The 18,162-nt window shown below is 36.4% G+C and overlaps 1 protein-coding gene across 2 annotated transcripts; it reads left to right on the top strand.

Moving 5' to 3' along the window:
• Window positions 1-1,041: 1,041 nt before the first annotated feature.
• ppef2a (protein phosphatase with EF-hand domain 2a) lies at window positions 1,042-16,247 on the top strand. 2 transcript variants are annotated; one of them, XM_008418001.2, is made up of 17 exons: window positions 1,042-1,338; window positions 2,771-2,830; window positions 2,959-4,027; window positions 4,120-4,174; window positions 4,257-4,432; window positions 5,489-5,603; window positions 5,738-5,784; window positions 6,397-6,563; window positions 6,663-6,699; window positions 7,201-7,350; window positions 7,430-7,768; window positions 10,992-11,177; window positions 11,281-11,423; window positions 12,121-12,227; window positions 13,587-13,753; window positions 13,928-14,015; window positions 15,569-16,247. In XM_008418001.2, the coding sequence occupies exons 3-17, from the start codon at window positions 3,863-3,865 to the stop codon at window positions 15,820-15,822; spliced, it is 2,196 nt and encodes a 731-aa protein (XP_008416223.1). In that variant the 5' UTR covers window positions 1,042-1,338; window positions 2,771-2,830; window positions 2,959-3,862; the 3' UTR covers window positions 15,823-16,247. The 2 variants fall into 2 exon arrangements, with proteins under 2 accessions (XP_008416223.1, XP_017161950.1); XM_017306461.1 differs by lacking the exon at window positions 1,042-1,338 and adding an exon at window positions 2,200-2,296.
• The last annotated feature ends 1,915 nt before the right edge of the window (window positions 16,248-18,162 follow it).

Raw genomic sequence — 18,162 nt, 5'->3', positions numbered from 1 at the left:
GGAGGTTGATTTTGGTTTAACACAGAGAAGTAGATGAAAACTAGTAATTACCGAGAAGGTAAAAAAAAACATGTCCATATTTAAAAAAATAATTATTTAAAAGAATTTAAAATATTAAAAACTGGAAAGGAACAGGGAGAACGGTACGCTAATTGTTGACTTTGTGATTGATTTAACTGTTTTGGAAAATTGGCACGTGCTTGTTTTTACAACATTTATCTAATCTTTTAGGCTGAAACCAATCATCCTATTAAAGAAGCTAATTTCTAAAATACCCAAAGACAAAAAAGCTCTTGTGCGAAGTTAGAATATGGGCAGATGTGGGTAGTGTACCCAAAACTTAGTAAAAATACTTCAACATATTTTTACTCAAGTAAAAGTGAAAAGTAGCCACCTCCCCAAAAAATTACTCTAGTAAAGAAGCATTTTGTAAAAAGGCTACTCAAGTACTAAGTAACTGATCAAAACATCAGTCGTTTAATATTTAAAAAGTACATCATGAGATGGACCAAAATATGAAGTAATGTGGAAATCTTGGATATTTTATGGACCAAAATGTAAATAATTCAAATAAATAATATAATTACAAAATAACAAGAGCAGGCAAAAGTTTAAAAAAAATATCAATAACAATTTCTTTCAATATAAAGTTTATTAGACATTAATAAAAACTGCAGGCCTGTGTCTTTTTCTGGTGAATTTACTCCAAAATATTCCAAAAAGTATTTTTTCCCACCCCAAAAAAGTTACAATTCACAATGGTTGGACACCTTGAAAATCATACATTTGCCCTTTATTTTTCAGACAGCACTCAGACTGAACTGTAGTGAAAAATGTACTTGCTTTCTTCATAAGTTTATCAAGATCTCATCAGGACAATGTCAAAAATCCTTTTAGTGAGACTTCATAGTGTGGGCTTAGTTAAATTTTCCTGAGATTACATGTAAACACCCAGTTAGCCTCCTGCTGTCAAAAATCCTCTCAAAACCAGTGGCTGCCTTCCTTCTTGCCACCATGAAGATTCCTCTAGTCGCATCAAGTCATTAGCTCAGGTAATCCACTTGTGGCCTGGTGCTTTGATTATGAGATCTTGGTCAGGGAGTCAGGACTAAATGAGCTTCAGCCGCACAGAGGAAGAGCTGGACAGTCAGGGTTCCATCCTTCATGAGGTCTCGGTGTTGATGTTCTAATCGGACTCGCTCACAGCGGTACCTGACCTGATCCGGACGGACCTGTGGAGAATGCAACTGAGCAAATGGCTGCTTAAATTCACACTGAAACAGCAGGCAGACAGCCAAACACCCAGGCCAGCTGCTACCGGATAAGCAAGGGTGTCACGTAAGTAAAAATCAGATTTTATTCAGTCAAATTGGTTGGTCAGAAAAACAAAACGTAAACTAACTCACTCTTTGGTTACTTAGCAACAACTTTCTGAGTAACTTGTGGTTACCTAGCAACAACCCGCTGAGTAACTGGCACAGCAACAGTTTAAAGTTTCACTACTGTGCCTCATAACTTACTTAAACTTTACTTAAAAACAAAAAACAGAGTGGATTGGAAACTGGATAAAACAGGAATGGTCACACCACTTATTCGGAAATATTTCAGATATTTAAAACAAAAAATTAATCAATAATTATCAATATCAACAGATTTGAAAAAAGACCGTCTTACTCTACGTTTTGATATTTGTGTCATCTTTAAGGCTTTTTAATACTGTTTAAAATTCATTTTGTTTTTGTTCACAAAGGATAAACATTTTTACAAAATTCAGCTTTAGATTTTAGTAGATTTAACCAAATCATTCCAATGTAAACATAAAACACTGCTTGTTGTCATCAGGCTCCCGGCAGGACAAAGGGAAGCTAGCTGCTTATGCCTCCTTTTAGTGATGTCTTATTTGTTTATCTTTTTAATAAGTGGGTCAATAAAGTATCTTGCAAAAATCATTTATTATTTCATTCATTGAACTCAAATAAAAGTCGGACATTTTAAAATACCCCATCTTTTTTTGTTTGTTTGTTTTATGTAAGGCTTCGTAGAATTGAGACAAAAACAGACCTGTGAGGCAGGATTGAGGCTAATCACAGTGGGAAGGAGCAAACCAGCAGTTAACAGGATTAAAGCATGAATGGCTTCCAGATTTAGCTCCTCTGCTGCTGAAATACTCAGCTTTTATCTGAGACTTGGACAGAGGCAGAACTGTTTTAAAATAATGGAAAGAGGCTGTAATCTCTCTTGTAAATTATCCTGAAATGAATCAGCAGCTACATATTCATATGTTGGCAAGGAATTGGTAATTATTCTGATGCTGTATGTCCGTTTGTTATTGACAATTGTCATTGCTATTATGGGTCAGTACATTTTCTTGTCTTGTTATCAGAGTTAGTTTGCAATAATTATGTTTTTATGTAATATAACTTATTTGTTGGTTCTCTGGTGCAGTGAACAAGCAACATGTTTTTAATTACAAATTCCTGATAATTACTGAGTCTGTAAGTGATATATTTCATTAGACTGAGAGAAGTGATAGAATTAAATAAGCATTAACATCTTCCAAACAGGAAAGTAGTGGTAAGCTAATTATTTTGTTACTGTTTAAGTACGCACATGTTTTCTCTTGTCCTACTGGTTACTGTTTTCTTTGTTTTCAACATCCTGTTTGAAATAAATAAGTAAATAAATACAAGCTAAAAGCGTTTATTCTTATAGATTAATATGTGTGATGCATTTTTTACTAACTATCATGGTTTCTCTGGGGTTTGAACAGGAACAGTCATGGGATGTGGCGTCTCAAAGTCCAACCAGTTCCACAAACACTCCAGGAAAGGTACAACCATCAACATCAGTCCCCGGTTATTTAATTTAACAGAGGAAGATCCATGTTTTCTTCCATGTATCTAAACTGTATTTGTATCCATGGATTGTGCGTCTCTGTTTCTGCTCTGCTGCCTCCAGCCGTCACCAGTAAGTCACTTCTGTTCTGCTTTTTGGGATAAACTCCTGATATTTGTAGAAAACTAACAAAACAGCTGTGTGTGGAAAAACTAACTACAGCCCTGTTGCTGTAGTTAGTTTGGGACGACAGGCAACTCCACCTGCTCAGCTACCTTACATAGAGTACTGGCATGCCTCAGGGCTGTGTGCTTAGTCCCCTGTTTCTGTTCCCTCTTCATCCTTGTCTACAAACCTGTTCATGGCTCCAGCTCCATAAATAAGTTTGAGGACCAGATGACGGTGATTGTTGATGAGGTAGTTGAGTAATGGGCTCAACTAGGTGTGGTCACTCCCCTTTGCATTAAATGGGTTAGAATTTTGTTGTACATTCAAGTAACTATGTTATCCTCTGTTTAAAAATATGATGGAGTATTAGGGTCATACTAAGAAAAAATAAAATAAATAAAATAACGAGAATAAAGTCATAATGCTATGAGAATAAAGTTGTAATAGTTTGACTGGATTCTCGTATTATTTCGACTTTAGTCTCATATATTTTTATTATTGTAACATTATGACTTTATTCTTGTAATTTATTATTTTATTCTCATATTTTTTTATTTTCTTAAGAGTGTCCCTAATAGTCTGTTGTAAATGCTATATATACCAAACATAGTTTAAAAAATTTTTGACTTTGCAATTTGACAGCTTGAAATTGGACCTCTGTCTCTTTAAGAAGCTTCTGCTCTTTCCAACACTTCATAACATCATCACAACAATGCTTCTTCATTATGCTGTTTATGACTGTTCTGTGTTGAACTGAGAAGTAATTTGTATGATAAGCTCAGCAGACGCACACAATCTGCAGATTTTTAGTATGGATAAATAAAGATTTGCTGCTCTAATAGTTTTTTTTTAAGTAAATATGTCTCATAGTGGATCAGCTGCTCCCTATATTTCAGCCATAAAAGCTGCTGTCCTGATTCAGCGATGGTACCGGCAATATGTTGCTCGGACAGAGATGAGACGGCGATACACCTGGCACATCTTCCAGTCCATCGAATACTCCGGAGAACAAGCCCAGATCAAGGTGAAAACCGCTGGAAATGTTCAAATTACTGAAAAACAAAGAAAAAGACGCAACACCTCATTCTTCACTTTACTTTCTCCTTTATTTCACAGCTTTATAACTTCCTCGGCTACCTCATGGACAATTTCACACCATCCAGCACAGAACGTAAGCTTTGTGTAAATCAAAAATATTTTTAAAATTCTTGTTTCTTCAACCAAAGTGAGCTTGAACTTTGTTGTCCTTCCAGGAAATTTGATCTCGCACATCTTCAGAGAGAATGACGTCTGTTGGGACTCGGAGTGGGAGCGGTACTTCTGCTACAAGAACATCGAGGTGCCGGAGGTTTACTCCGGGCCGCACCTCACCTTCCCGCTGACGGTGGAGCAGGCAGTCGGCCTGCTGGAGGCCTTCAGGAACAAAAAAGTAGGAACACAAACAGTGTTTTTATCTGCAAAAATAAAATTATGGGGAACAAGTTTATGTCCTTTTTCTAAAGTTTTAATCTATTACTATATATACATCTCAAAAAATCTGATAAAATATTCCGGGTGATGCAGGAAAGGTTTAGCCACTCAACCTCTCACAGATAGCTGAGCAAAGTTGGTGGAATCAACTAACTCACTCACTCTTGGTTACCTAGCAACACCTTGCTCAGTCACTTGTGGTTACCTAGCAACACCCTGTTGAGTAACTGCCGCAGATGCAGTTTATGATTTCACCATCGTGCCTCATAACTGAGTGAAAACTACAGATAAAACAGGAACGGTCATGCCAGCAGTTTGGAAATATTTCAGATATATTGTTAAAATATTTAATCCAGTGTCTGGATTTAATAAGTTATTTGTAAAATTAAATGATATTTAACATCTTCTCACAGGATTTCTTGATAGTTTTTGTGAATTTCTTTGCAGTAAAAATTACTGATTTTGTGCTATTCCCACTTGTGTGTGACGGTAAATATGATTTTTTATTACTCGCCGCATTTATCACGGACATCAAGTAAAGCTGAGGCAGCAGTAGAGTAAAAGTAAGAAATACTTCCTCCTGCAGGTGGGAATTAATATCAGTTTTTGATCATTTTTGAGGAAAATTTGCAATAAACTCATGCATTAGTATGAAAAAGTACAGGGATTTGTCGGTTTAGAGTGAATTTCCATGAACAAATTAGAGGGACTGATTAGTATAATCTGGCTGTATAAAAATAAAAACTACTTAAAGTTTTACGGCTGTGGCAGGCCGGATCTGGCCCCTGGGCCTTCAATTTGAACACATACGCTGTAAATTATTTATACAACACACTGTCACATGTTTGTTGTCAGTTTTCCTGTAAAATTCCACATAAATTGCATTAAATAAATACATTTATTGAACGAATGAATTGAATATTTGGAACAAATATTCATGGTGGCGTTATTTTGCTGGTGTGTTTATGCATCTGTGTCTGCGGCCATGTTTTCTCACTCCTCTCTCTCCCAGCAGCAGCTGCACTCTCGCTACGTGCTGCAGCTGCTGCTGGAGACGTGGAAGCTGCTCCGCATGCTGCCAAACATCAACCGCATCTCCACCTGCCACAGCAAGGAAGTCACTATCTGCGGTAAGATTTAACAAATCTCTGATGTTTGGTAAATCAGACTCATGTTTTGGCCCTTTAAGCATGAGAATACTGTTCAATAAATGTGCATAAGAATAGTTCTTTTTGTATGAACAGATTCATTTTTGTCTGTCCAGGTGATTTGCATGGACAGCTGGAGGATCTGCTGCTGATTTTTTACAAGGTTAGATATTATAAATGTTTTGTCTGCTGATAATTCATACATTTATATTTAAGTTGGTGCACTCTGATCTTCTTACAAACTAATACAAATTTTTGGTTTAGTTTCTTGTGCAAATATCTTAGTACTCTATAAGTAAGACAAAACAGACTTCAGCAAAATATAGAAGCTTTTTTTAAGTAAATAATTATTTGATTAAAAAGTTCTAGTTCCACAGGCAGATTGTTTGACATATAACAAGACACTTTTCCCATGTTAAAAATGAAACTGTTAAAAATAATTTTAAAATAACTTTTGACCTTTTAAGACCAGTTTAAGTTAACTATTGCTTGCATCTAAGTTATAAGAAATATTTAGCTATTACATCGTCTATGTTTTTGCTAGAAAAAAAACAAACAAATTTTTCAAACATTCAAGTGGAAAATACGTTCAAGAAACAAACCACTTGTTGCTACCCGCAGCCTCTTTTGAATAATTCGTATCCTGACAACACGAGACAAATTATTAGACTTTATTTTTTTAATCCCATGTTCTTCTCTCTGCCAGTTTCACAGTTTGCATGCATGCTGCAGATTATCCATGTAATCCTACTTTATTTGCCTGTTTACATCCCAGAATGGCACGCCGTCCTTAGAGAAGCCCTACGTGTTTAACGGAGACTTCGTCGACCGAGGAAAAGACTCCATTGAGATTCTCCTCATCCTGTTTTCGTTCATGCTTGTTTATCCGCGTGACGTCTACTTAAACAGAGGCAACCATGAGGACCACATCATCAACCTCAGGTGGAAAAATATACACGCAAATGTTGGGGACTAATGGTATCAATCCGAGTGAATGAAGCCTCCTGTTTGTGTCTCTGACTTCCTTTGTTGTGTTTCCAGGTATGGATTCACCAAGGAGGTGCTGACTAAATACAAGGTACATTTTTATAGATTTTTCATTCAATCACTTAAACCTTTTTATGCAATATTATAAATACATTAAAAATGCAATCAAACAAATGATTCAGTTCCTATTTTAATTAAGAAACTAAGCATTTTATTGCCTAAAAATACAATACCACAGCTTTCTTTCAATTAGTAGCTCTGAACCAGGCGAAGCTAAATTGGCCATTTGAGGATTTTTAGCTAAAACATGTTTACAGACAAACGTATTTTGATCTTAAAAGCAAAATGTTTATATTTTTGTACCATTTTGGCTTAATTAATACTCTGAGGGTTTTTTTCAGTAAATGTCTTATTTCTTTAGTGTGAATACTGGAGTTAACGATTAATCGATTACTAAATTACTTGACAATTATTTCAATAATTAATCGTAATTAATCACAGTTAATTAATTGTTTCAGCCCTGATCTAAATTTAGTCTGAACCGAACTACGTGACATTCTGACAGCTGCTTCCTGTTCATGTTTCACCTCAGATTCACGGAAAGCGGATCTTGAAGCTGCTGCAGAAGATTTTCAGCTGGTTGCCGTTAGCAACCATCATCGATCAGAAGGTGCTTGTCCTCCACGGCGGTATCTCCGACACTACGGATCTCAGCATTCTGACCAAAGTGAACAGACACAATGTGAGAAACATTCACTTTTCGCTCAACTTAGATTTATCCACAGCCTTTACATTCACTCTCTGCTCTGTTGCTGACCCAGTATGTTTCAGCGCTGCGGCCTCCGAAGAGGAGGAACCACAGCTCAGCGGGCATGTCCATCGACATCGAGATAGACGACGACCTCTGGAGCACCAGTAAGATCTACCAGCGCCGGGCCTCCCTCACGTATCCCAAGCCGCTCGGACCGCGGGAGTGCTTCCACAACCGCTCGCTGCAGGACTTCTCGACCCGGATCAAGGCAAACATGGAGAACGAGCTGGAGAACAGCAAGAGGAGGGAAGTCATCCTGGCAGCGACGCTCCACAGGTCACAGCAGGACATTCTGTCTGTGTCCACCGACTCTGTGAGCAGCGACAACGCCAAGGACGAGTGGAGGCAGGTAAGAGAGCTGAGAATCTTCTTAGAAACTAAAAACATCTAATAATAATAATAATAATAATAATAATAATAATAATAATAATAATAATAATAATAATAATAATAATAATAATAATAATAATAATAATAATAATAATAATAATAATAATAATAATAATAATAATAATAATAATAATAATAATAATAATTTATTCGGTTTAAGCACAGACAGCACATCAATACCTCCAAAATGTCACCTGGCTTCTTACTATCCTCATGTTTTCTCAAAACTCTTGGCAGGATAAATGACCAATAAATAAGTTGACCAAAGACTTCTAAATACATAAACACAGATACAGCTGCAGGGCTAAAATGATTAATCACGATTAAGCGTTGTTAACTGATTATTGAAATAAACATCAACTAATTCAGTAATCAATTAATTGAAATAATTGTGATTAATAGTGATGCTTCCTCAGTCTGCATAAGCAGGTGACATTGAGATCACATGAAGCAGGGAGGACAACCGAAGGAATGTTAGGATTATATATTGCCCTTACAGCAAATTCAGAAATGTCTCCCCATTTTGTCACTTTACAGCCACAAACTTCAGTGTATTTTACTGACTCTGTGATTCTGACCCATAAATATACTTCAAACTAAACTGCACCAATTAATTGTTTTACCAGGGCTGAAACGATTAATCGTGATTTATCGTGAATAATCGTGATAAATCAATTTTGAAATAATCATCAACTAATTTAGTAATCAGTTAATCGTTACCTGGAAAATACCGACTCAAAAAAGACCAATTTCTGGAAGAACAGCACACTCAGAGCAGTAATTAGGCCCAAACTATGCAAAAAATATATCCACTCTGTAATTAAATAAAAACAAACTTCATTTTCTATATTTTACCTTCACCTGGTTCAAATTAGGTAAAAAAAAAAAACACTTATTTTTAGAATAAGTGACTCTGAAACATAATATCAGATCAGCCCAACTCTGTGTCGATGCTAAGTAAAGCAGAAAGGGTGGAGCTTTTCACATGTTGATGTTATAGTTATTTGTTTTTAGCAGCAAATGCATTCTTTGCTACAAATGATCAGGCTATGATGTTTCATATCGAAAATGTTTCTTTTCTTATTTAAAAAAAAAAAACTGGATTATTTAGTTGTATCTTTTGATGCATTTCCAATCTCTAGAATGTTCAATTTTTGTTATTTGATTAGTCGATTAATCATCTGAATAATTGATAAATTAAGTGATAACTTATATCATTGTAAGTTACAAACTGAAGAATGCTCCATGTGAGGCAAATTTTGACCCCCAACCAAGAGGGAACAGTTCACCTTTCAACCTTAAAGAACCACAAGGAGCGTTTCTTCAGGTTGATGTTTATGCATTACAACGCATCAGTTTCCAAAATGTCGCACTTGCATCTAAATTTTAAAAATCTCTGGAGATTCACAGACAAAAAAAGTGAAAGAATGGAGTTGGTCATTTTCCAGACGCAGATTTGTTTATTCGTCACATTATTCCACCTGAGATGTTTACATCGAAATTGTGTCAAGCTTACAAAGTCATGGTGGTCAGGGGTCATGACCTTTGTGCTCCAGTCTTCTTCCGATCACAACCAGACAAGCCGAGGCTTCAACTGCTGTAATCCTCGATAATCTTCATGCCGTGACTTCAATCTGCTTTTCAGGCTGACTGTCAGGATAGAAAGCTCAGCTCGATGAACAGCTGCTGCACCGTAATGTAAACGATAGACTGTAAAAATATGGAGAGAAACTTCTACATTTATTTTACTTGGTTTAGTTAATGACTGTCTCCTTTTAATCTCACAATACTTGTGAATGAATAATGCAGTAAACCTTTAAAATGAAGGTTCACCATGTTTCTGCACCTAGAAAGTGTCTGGAAATTAAATGTGACCTATTATGCTTCCTTGAACCGGTTAGGATATGTTTATGGGCTATCCAAAACATTTTTTGGACAAAATCATTTTAAATAATGAGATTTTAGTTCTGCCTATTTTTCGCTTCTTTTATAATGAGCTGTTTTAGAGTCTCTTGTCACTTTAAGTCCAAATAAGCTGCTGCTGGCCATACTGATGCGTAGTTATACAATAATACATCTTTGAAAAGCATTAGTAGAGCCTCTTGCACAACCAACAAGAATGCAACAAGCTGTTTCTGAATGGTAAGTCAACAACAAAGCACTCGTCTTTTCCAGCAGCCATTGTACATACAGCTATAAAACCAGCTGATCAAAGGTATTGCAGGTCTGCTTGAGTTGCTACGTTACGGGCTGGGCTGGGGATGCTAGGTAGCTGCTCAGTGCCTTTGATTATGACTGAACAATTTGGAGGGTTTTGGACCCAAACTGTGGGCCGTAAGACACTAATTTAATCAAATTATATCACAAAATGATTTCCAGCATTTTGTTCAACAGCTAAAAACAGCGATCAAAGACTTAAAATACGAGAGGTTTTTTGATTTCCTTATTATCAGCAAAACTGAGAGACATGTGTCTCTTTTGCTTTTAATTTGTGGATCACACATTCAAAATACTGTAAATTTTAAGGATGAAATTTATTTTTTATTATAAGAAAAGGAAAAACTCAACCTGCAAGGTTTGTCTCTTCTGGGTTACACTAATGGCCACAATGTCAAACCCAGTCCTGCCAGTGGTAGTTAACTGGTGCTTGATGGGATGTGTAGAAGAACAAGTAGAGAAATCTTTTGGATTATAAATACTATAAATACTCAGTCCTGCACAAACAGTTTTTCAATTTCATCTGATAAATTTTAGCTTTATAAACTTGAAAATATATCCAATAATTATTTTATTCATTATATTTCTCTTTATATTTAACAGTATATGAAATAATTAGCAATTAAATAGTGGCCCGTTTTTTTTTTGTATTTTGTTTAGCTTCTGCAGTGCGTGTCCAAAGTGTGGCTCGGGGGCCATTTGTGGCCCTTGAAAGGATATTGTTCGGTCCCTGACCACAAGTCAAGAGTGGTAAAAAATTTGGCCAACAAAACAGAAAACAATTGATGACCCCCAAAAAATGGAAATGAATGTTTTCCTTTTAATAAAGTCACCACTGGTGTAAACCATAGCAAATACAAATTATTATTTTTGAATCAAAAACCGTTAAACGTTGAATAGCTGAGTAATTCACCTCTTGTGAAAGTTTGTTTTTCGTTATAAAATTTCTTTTTGTGTGTTTGCAGATTCTGGACCTGCTGTGGAGCGACCCGATGAACCAGGACGGCTGCGTACCCAACGAGGTGAGGGGTGGAGGCTGCTACTGGGGTCCGGACGTCACCGAGGACTTCCTGAACAGACACAACATGCAGCTCATCATCCGCTCACACGAGTGTAAACAGGAGGGCTACGAGTTCTGCCACAACCGGAAGGTGAGATCAGGTCGACAGTTAGTTCATCAGCGCCCCACGAATCCTTCCTTTAAACACCAGCAGTGTCGCCTACTGAGCGCCTTCCCTTAACGTCTTCACCCAGGTCCTCACTCTGTTCTCTGCCTCAAACTATTACGATGTGGGAAGCAACCGGGGGGCCTACGTGAAGTTGGGTCCGGACCTCGTGCCTTATGTGGTTCAGTACCAGGCCAGTAGCATGACCAGAGAACTCACCGCCAGGCAAAGGTAGGAAAAATACCTGGAGTCAGACATGTCCAGAACAAATTACATGTGGAAGACGAAATGTAGAGATTTGATTTTCCTAATTTCAGAAAAAAAAAACCCATGTTAATCTACATCCAAACGCTGCAAAAACAAACTCTGAAAACGTAGTTTTTATCCAGATTTGTGTGCCCTTGGAATAAGGCACAACTGTAACTTTTTAGCAAGATATAGAAGCTTGTTTGGAGTCAATAATATTCCTTAGTATTGATGAAAAAGTTCTGATTCTTTTGACAGATTATTTCACTTTTGGCAGAAACATCGTGTTAACAGTGAAATAATCTCCTAGTGGAAAAATAACTTTTTCATCAATATTATTGACTCTAAAAAAGCTTCCATATCTTGCTGAAAAGTTACTTAGAAGTAAATTTTCTCTTATTTCAAGTGTACTAAGATATTTTATACTAGAAACTAGACAAAAAGATTTCATGTTTTTGCACTGAAGAAATAGGCAGGTAGGCACAAAGTCGATGAAAATGCCACTGAAAAACATGACACTAGTGTTTCATAGTTGATATCGTTCTTTGCTTTAAGTATCTGAAATGCAACAAAACATGTGGAGTGAACTGGTGGCTAAGAAACACATTGTAAAGCATCTGAAATAGTTGCCAGAAAAGTGTTTTAATGTGATTTAATCTGTTTCCCTCCGTGTCGTTTGCAGCGTCGGGCGAACCGAACGCTCGGCCCTGAAAGTCCTGCGGGAGCAGTTGTTTGCGCACAAGTCAGACCTCCTCTGTGCCTTCAAAAAGTTTGACACAAAGAACACAGGTGTGTGGTGTTGGTTTTCACACATTTAGCCTCCGTCAGATCAGGTGATAATCTCAAAGTTCAGTGCTTTGTTTGAGGAAAATGTGAGCGCAAATCTTTTGTATCCATTGTCTAGCACTACAATACTTATTCAGGACAAACATCGCCTGTTTTTAATCTTTTCCATCGGTTTCATAGAAACTTTAGATGGAAAATAAGTGATTCCTTTCTGCCGAAGGAACAGTCCTGAATATGAGGAGGAGTAAATATGACGCACTGCAAGAACACAAAGTCTTACCAAGTATTTAGAGTTTCTAGTGCAAATATCTTAGTACATTAAAAATGAGACAAAACTAATTTACAAGTAACTTTTCAGTCTGTGGGATACAAACAATATGTTCACTACATGTTTTTAACAAAGTCATTTGTAGGTAATGAGATTTTAATCTGGTAAGTTTATTAGTCTATATAGTTTATGGTGCATTTTGAGCTCCTTTCAGAATGAGGTGATTTAGAACCTCTTGTCTCTTTAAATCCAAATAATCTGCTGCTGGCCACGCTCCCCAACTCAAAGTTTACACTCATATGTGAAAATGGCTGCAAGCAGATTCAATTATACAACCATAGACCTTTGAAAAACATTAGTAGAGCCTTCTGCACAATCAACAAGAATGCAGTAAGTGGATTCTGCATAGTAAGTCAACAGCAGAATACTTGTCTTTTCCAGCAGCCATTGCCAGCAGTTAAACCAGATGACCAAACAAACTAGAACTCAGTTTGGATTGCTAGGTAACGGCCATTGCCTGCTGATTGGTTACATTACATTTGGAAGGTTTTTGGAACCTATCCAGATACTCCAGACAATAAGAAATATTAACTTATTGCTAAAAACCCCCCAAAACAACTGGGTTTTTTTTTAAGCTCTTGTGTTGTTTTTTGACACCAAATCGGAAATACAAAAACATGCAAAATGTGAATTTTGCATAATAGGTCCCCTTCAATATTGATTAAAAAAAGTACTAGTTCCATTGGCAGAAAATCTGCTTATAACAATTGAAATATATATTGATATAAGTGAAATAATCTGCCAGCGGAACTAGAACATTTTCATCAAGTTACCTGTAAGTTAGTTGCATCCTATTTCAGTTGTTTTAAGATATTTCCACTATAAACTAGACCAAAATACTTGGTAATATTTTGTGTTTTTGTGGTGCAGCACATTCGATTCTAGTTTCTTCACTTAATTTCAGTCCCTTTCCTCAGATTCCTTGAAGCTTCATCATCATGCACGCAGAAACATTAAACAAGACGCAGATGCTGCAATGCTGCTTTAGTGAGGAGCTGAAGTATTCCTTTGACGTGAACTTTGACCTCCACCAGGTTTGGTGTGCCTGATTGACTGGGCCTCAGCGGTGGAGAGCGTTATGCACCTGAATCTGCCGTGGCGGATGCTGCGCTGTCAGCTGGTCACCTGCAAGACGAGCGACGGCATGATTAACTACTACGACTGGTTCAACGAACTCGCCATCAAAGGGCCCAACACAGACGTAAGGACACAGAAACGCAACTGGGACCAGCCAGTCATAGATCAACGAAGATATTTAAGATAAATTTTATAAAAAAGTTTTAGTAACATCATTAAGAGGAAAATCTGGAAGAAATAAGAGGCTGTAAATATAGAACGACCAGAAATGGTTCTGTTTTCTGTTTTTCTCTACCAGCATATCGACCAGAGCCTGCTGGAAACTTTGTACCGCCATCGCTCCACTTTGGAGACCATCTTCAGGATCGTAGACACAGACAACTCAGGTACAAGAACTGCACAGTTTAAATATGTATTCAGCATATCGAGACAAAATAATACTGTTTTTTTAATGCACTTTTGGTTTATTGGATGGTTAGTTTCAGGACTCTCTGTGTGTTTAAATCAGGTGTTAAAAGAATGGTAAAAATGTGGGCACATAATTAAATTTAAATTTATTTGGTAGATTTGACTTTTAAGACTAGATTTACATAAACAATTTGAACAATTCTGATTCTGAGATAAAATTCAAAATTCTTTTTTATATTCCTTTTAACCTCCCTAATTCTCCCCCGTCTAAATATACACCATATTAAGGCCATTGTATATAAAAAATAAAAAATTAGTAAATTTCTTAATCTCAGAAATTTTCTAGTAAAAACAAGGAAATGTCAAACTCAAACTTTTCAAACTCAGGCATTTCCAACTATTTAAAACTACAACGACCTTCATGCACTGTCGCAGAACTGTCAAAAATAATGCTCATTTAATTAAAATATTACTTGCTAAATTAATTAAAATATTACTTGCTAAATTTGTTGTTGTGCAGGTAAAGGAGAAATAATTCACAATAGTATTTTTTACTTGTTTAATTGGAGAGAAAAAGCAAAGTTGGGGACTTTAAACTTGGGAATTTGGTGTAAAAAGTTTGTTCACAGCTGGTTTAAATAGATTCTCCTGAGCCTCTGTTAATCCACAAGGAGCGTGTCAAAGAGGTTATGGCTTCCTGAGTCCTGACAGGGATTAACCCACTGACCTACTGCTCCCCTTCCCACTTCTGAACCGTCACAGTTTCACACCACCTCTCCAGCATCCTCTTCCTCCCACGGCAAATAAGGGCTACAATAGACAGAAAAAAATAAATGCATTCTGCCAAAAAAACTCAAAAATTTTGAAAATCTGCGCCTCATGCACACTGTACAATGTTTTTTACTTTTCAAACTCAGAAATTTTAATTTTCAAATTTCTGAAATGAATCTAAAAAAATTCAGTTTTTTTCTTGAAAATTAAAAAAAAAGTAGAAGAAAATTCTGAGTTCCTACAGTCGAAAATATGTGAGAAAACATTAGCAATTTTGGGATTAATTTCAAAAAGTTTTCAGACTTTTTGACTTTTCAAACATCCAAGTTTTTTTCTAGAAAATACCTGAGATAAATCTCAAAATTTCTGAGTTGTTTTTCCTATCAAATGTTTTACTTTTGGAGTCCAGAAATGTCTTTGTTTTTCCTGAGGTCAATCTAAAAATTTATTTTTTTATTGTAAATTCTGAGCTCCAACAGTTAAACATTTACAAGAAAAAACTTTTTGACTTTTCAAATTTCCAAGTTTTTTCTAGGAAATTTCAGAGAAGTCTCAAAATTTCTGTGATTTTTTTTCTTGCAAATTTTCAGGAAAAAAAGAAATATGTGAGCTCCTAAAGTTGTAAGTTTAAATTTTTCAAGTAAATTTCTACGATTATTCTAAGCATTTCTGTCTTTTTTGGTGGAAATTTACTTGTTTTTTCTTCAGTTTTTCTATCTGTAATGAGTATAATTTGACATCATGTTTTTGTCTTCCTCAGGCTTCATCAGCATGGAGGACTTCCGGCAGACGTGGAAGCTGCTCAGCGTCTACCTGAAGATGGAGATCACAGACGAAGACATCTCCAACCTGGCCGAGACCATCGACAGCAACCACGACGGCAGCATCGACATCGACGAGTTCATGGAGGCTTTCCGGCTCACGGACAAGAAGAGCCGCCTGGAGCGGGGACGCAGCATGTTCATGCACACGACGTCCGACCTCACCAAGCTGGAGAGCGACCCCAACGTATGACCCGCAGACTCAAAGCAGATGTGCAGCCGCTCGCAACCCAAGCTGCTTTGATGACGCACGCGTCGATGCAGGATGGCGCAGAGCGGCAGCTGCGTCAGGGATCACGGGGGATTAGGTGGAGCTCAGAGATCACCGTGTTTGACGGTGAAGGTTCATCTCAGCATGAGGAGCAAGAGAGACAAAAACAACACAGGAGACATGGATCATTTTTTAATAGCTACAAAACTGGAATAATGTGACAACTGCACTGTAATTAAAAAAACAAGTGTTAGACAATGAGTATGTGGAATCTTGCATTTCTTACAAGGAGAAAACATGTTTTTTTAAACAAATAGAAAATGCAAATGTACCCTTTACTGGCAACTCTTGTACATATTTTTGTAAATAGCTTTGAAATAAATGTATGTCTTATTGCACAACTATAATCCTACACTGAAAAATCAAACGTTAATTTGAGTACATTTAGATTTTTTTTAAATTATGGTTCCTTGAATAGATTAGGAAAGGTCTATGGCCCATACAAAACATGCTCATTACATTTTTACACAAAATCATTCTTAGATAATTAGATTTTAGACTCATCAGCTCTGCCTATTTTGAGCTCCTTTCAGTTATTTTAGAGCATCTTTGTCACTTTAAATCCAAATAATCTGCTGTTGGCTACACCCTTCGACTCAATGTTTACACTCACACTTTAAAATGGCTGGAAACAGATGTAGAGCTAGACAACTGTATGTCTTTGAAAAGCAGAAGTAGAGCCTCCTGCACAACCAACAAGAATGCAACAAGTGTTTTCTGGATGGTCAATCAATATCAAAATCAAACCATGATGGAGCTCCACTTGGGTTGCTAGGTAACGGGGTTTGGCTTGGCTGCGGTTGCTAGTTAATTGTGGAATGTGACTTAACAATCGGGAAGTTTTTGAAATGGCTCATTTTCCAGACCCAGAAAGCATTAACTTATTGCCATAAAATACCTGGGTGTTTTTTTTAAGTGCTGCTTTTAGAAGCAGGTGAGACCCGAAATGGAAGTATAAAAAAAGATCAGAGGTGGTGAACTTTTAATCAGTAGTCAAGTGCCTTCAATACTGCGTCTTTTCACATTTACATGTGACATGATGTAGCCTCTAAATTTAGTAAAATTCCCTGAGTAGTTTCACATTTATATGTGACAAGACGCTGTGATTTTGATTCAAAATGGGAAAGACAAGAGTTCATGTCATATGTCAGATGTTTGTTCATAAGTCAGCAAATGTCACAAGAAAATAGAAACTTGACAAAACTTGTCCATCCATGATCGAATGTTTGAAACTGTTACTGTTTAATTTCCTGTCTGAAAATATCAAAAATATCACTTAATAGTATTTCTCATTGTTCACAAAGTAATATTGAAATCAAAATATATCAAAATTGACAATGGTAAAATAAAGATACACAATAAAGATCGTAGCTATTCAATTACATTCTGTAGATTTTTATTATTAAATTTTAAAAACATTACATACTAACCAGGATGAATAAATATCATAAAGTTAGCCATTATTGCCAAACCAGCCAGTAAATATGAAGTTATTTTAATGTTAGTTATTTTATTAAAAACATTTTTTAACCTATAAATGTTTGTTTACATAAATAAATATGTCTGCTGGTATTTAAAATATTTTACTTTGTTTCAAATTAAAGGTTTAGTTTGTTTCATTTGTTACGAGCAAACAGTGAAGCATTATTTCAGGGTCACCAGTAGAGGGCGCAATACGTTCACTTCTCAATCTTCGCGGTGCTGAAATTTGGAAAATCTCATTGTGGTCAAAAGAAAACAGACATTAAAAAAAATAAAATATTTGAAGTTTTTAATAATAAAAAATTATCACAATTGTTTTTAGGCTTTTAAGTTTTTCAACTCTGATGAAATCAAATGTTTTTGTGGCAATGACAGGTTAGTTCAGTCGTACATTTAAAACCTCCCCGTTTTTATTGTGAGATTTTTGTTCTTAATTTTTGAGGCTGACAGCAGAATAAAATGTTGAAATTTCACCTCTGAAATGCGTAACCATGGAGACCTGGCATCAAATCCAGCAGACCTCCAGAACAAACCGGAAGGTTGTTACACCATGAAGAACAGCAGAGTTCGTTCTGTCACTGAACAAACACTCGTCAGATTAATACTTTGACATTTGGGGACTTTACGTGAACGCCTGAGTGACACCGTCATGCTTACATCTCTGGTTATCTAACATGGGCAGGATGAGAGAGGAGCAGGTCATCGGGCTCATGACATAAAAACCCAAATAAGAGGGAATCAGCACTTTTCACGTTTCGTCACTCAAATGTAGGTCATCCA

Source organism: Poecilia reticulata, linkage group LG9 (genome assembly GCF_000633615.1).
Source record: "Poecilia reticulata strain Guanapo linkage group LG9, Guppy_female_1.0+MT, whole genome shotgun sequence".
Classification (NCBI taxonomy): Eukaryota; Metazoa; Chordata; class Actinopteri; order Cyprinodontiformes; family Poeciliidae; genus Poecilia; species Poecilia reticulata.
Note: the sequence above shows the minus strand (reverse complement) of the source record. Positions and strands in the feature narration are given on the sequence as shown.

Coding starts and splice junctions, on each gene's coding strand:
- ppef2a (XM_008418001.2), top strand. CDS start 3,863: ATGTCTCATAGTGGATCAGCTGCTCCCTATATTTCAGCCATAAAAGCT. Junction 6,564..6,662: donor GACCACATCATCAACCTCAG/GTGGAAAAATAT, acceptor TTGTGTTTCCAG/GTATGGATTCACCAAGGAGG. Junction 14,016..15,568: donor CGTAGACACAGACAACTCAG/GTACAAGAACTG, acceptor TGTCTTCCTCAG/GCTTCATCAGCATGGAGGAC.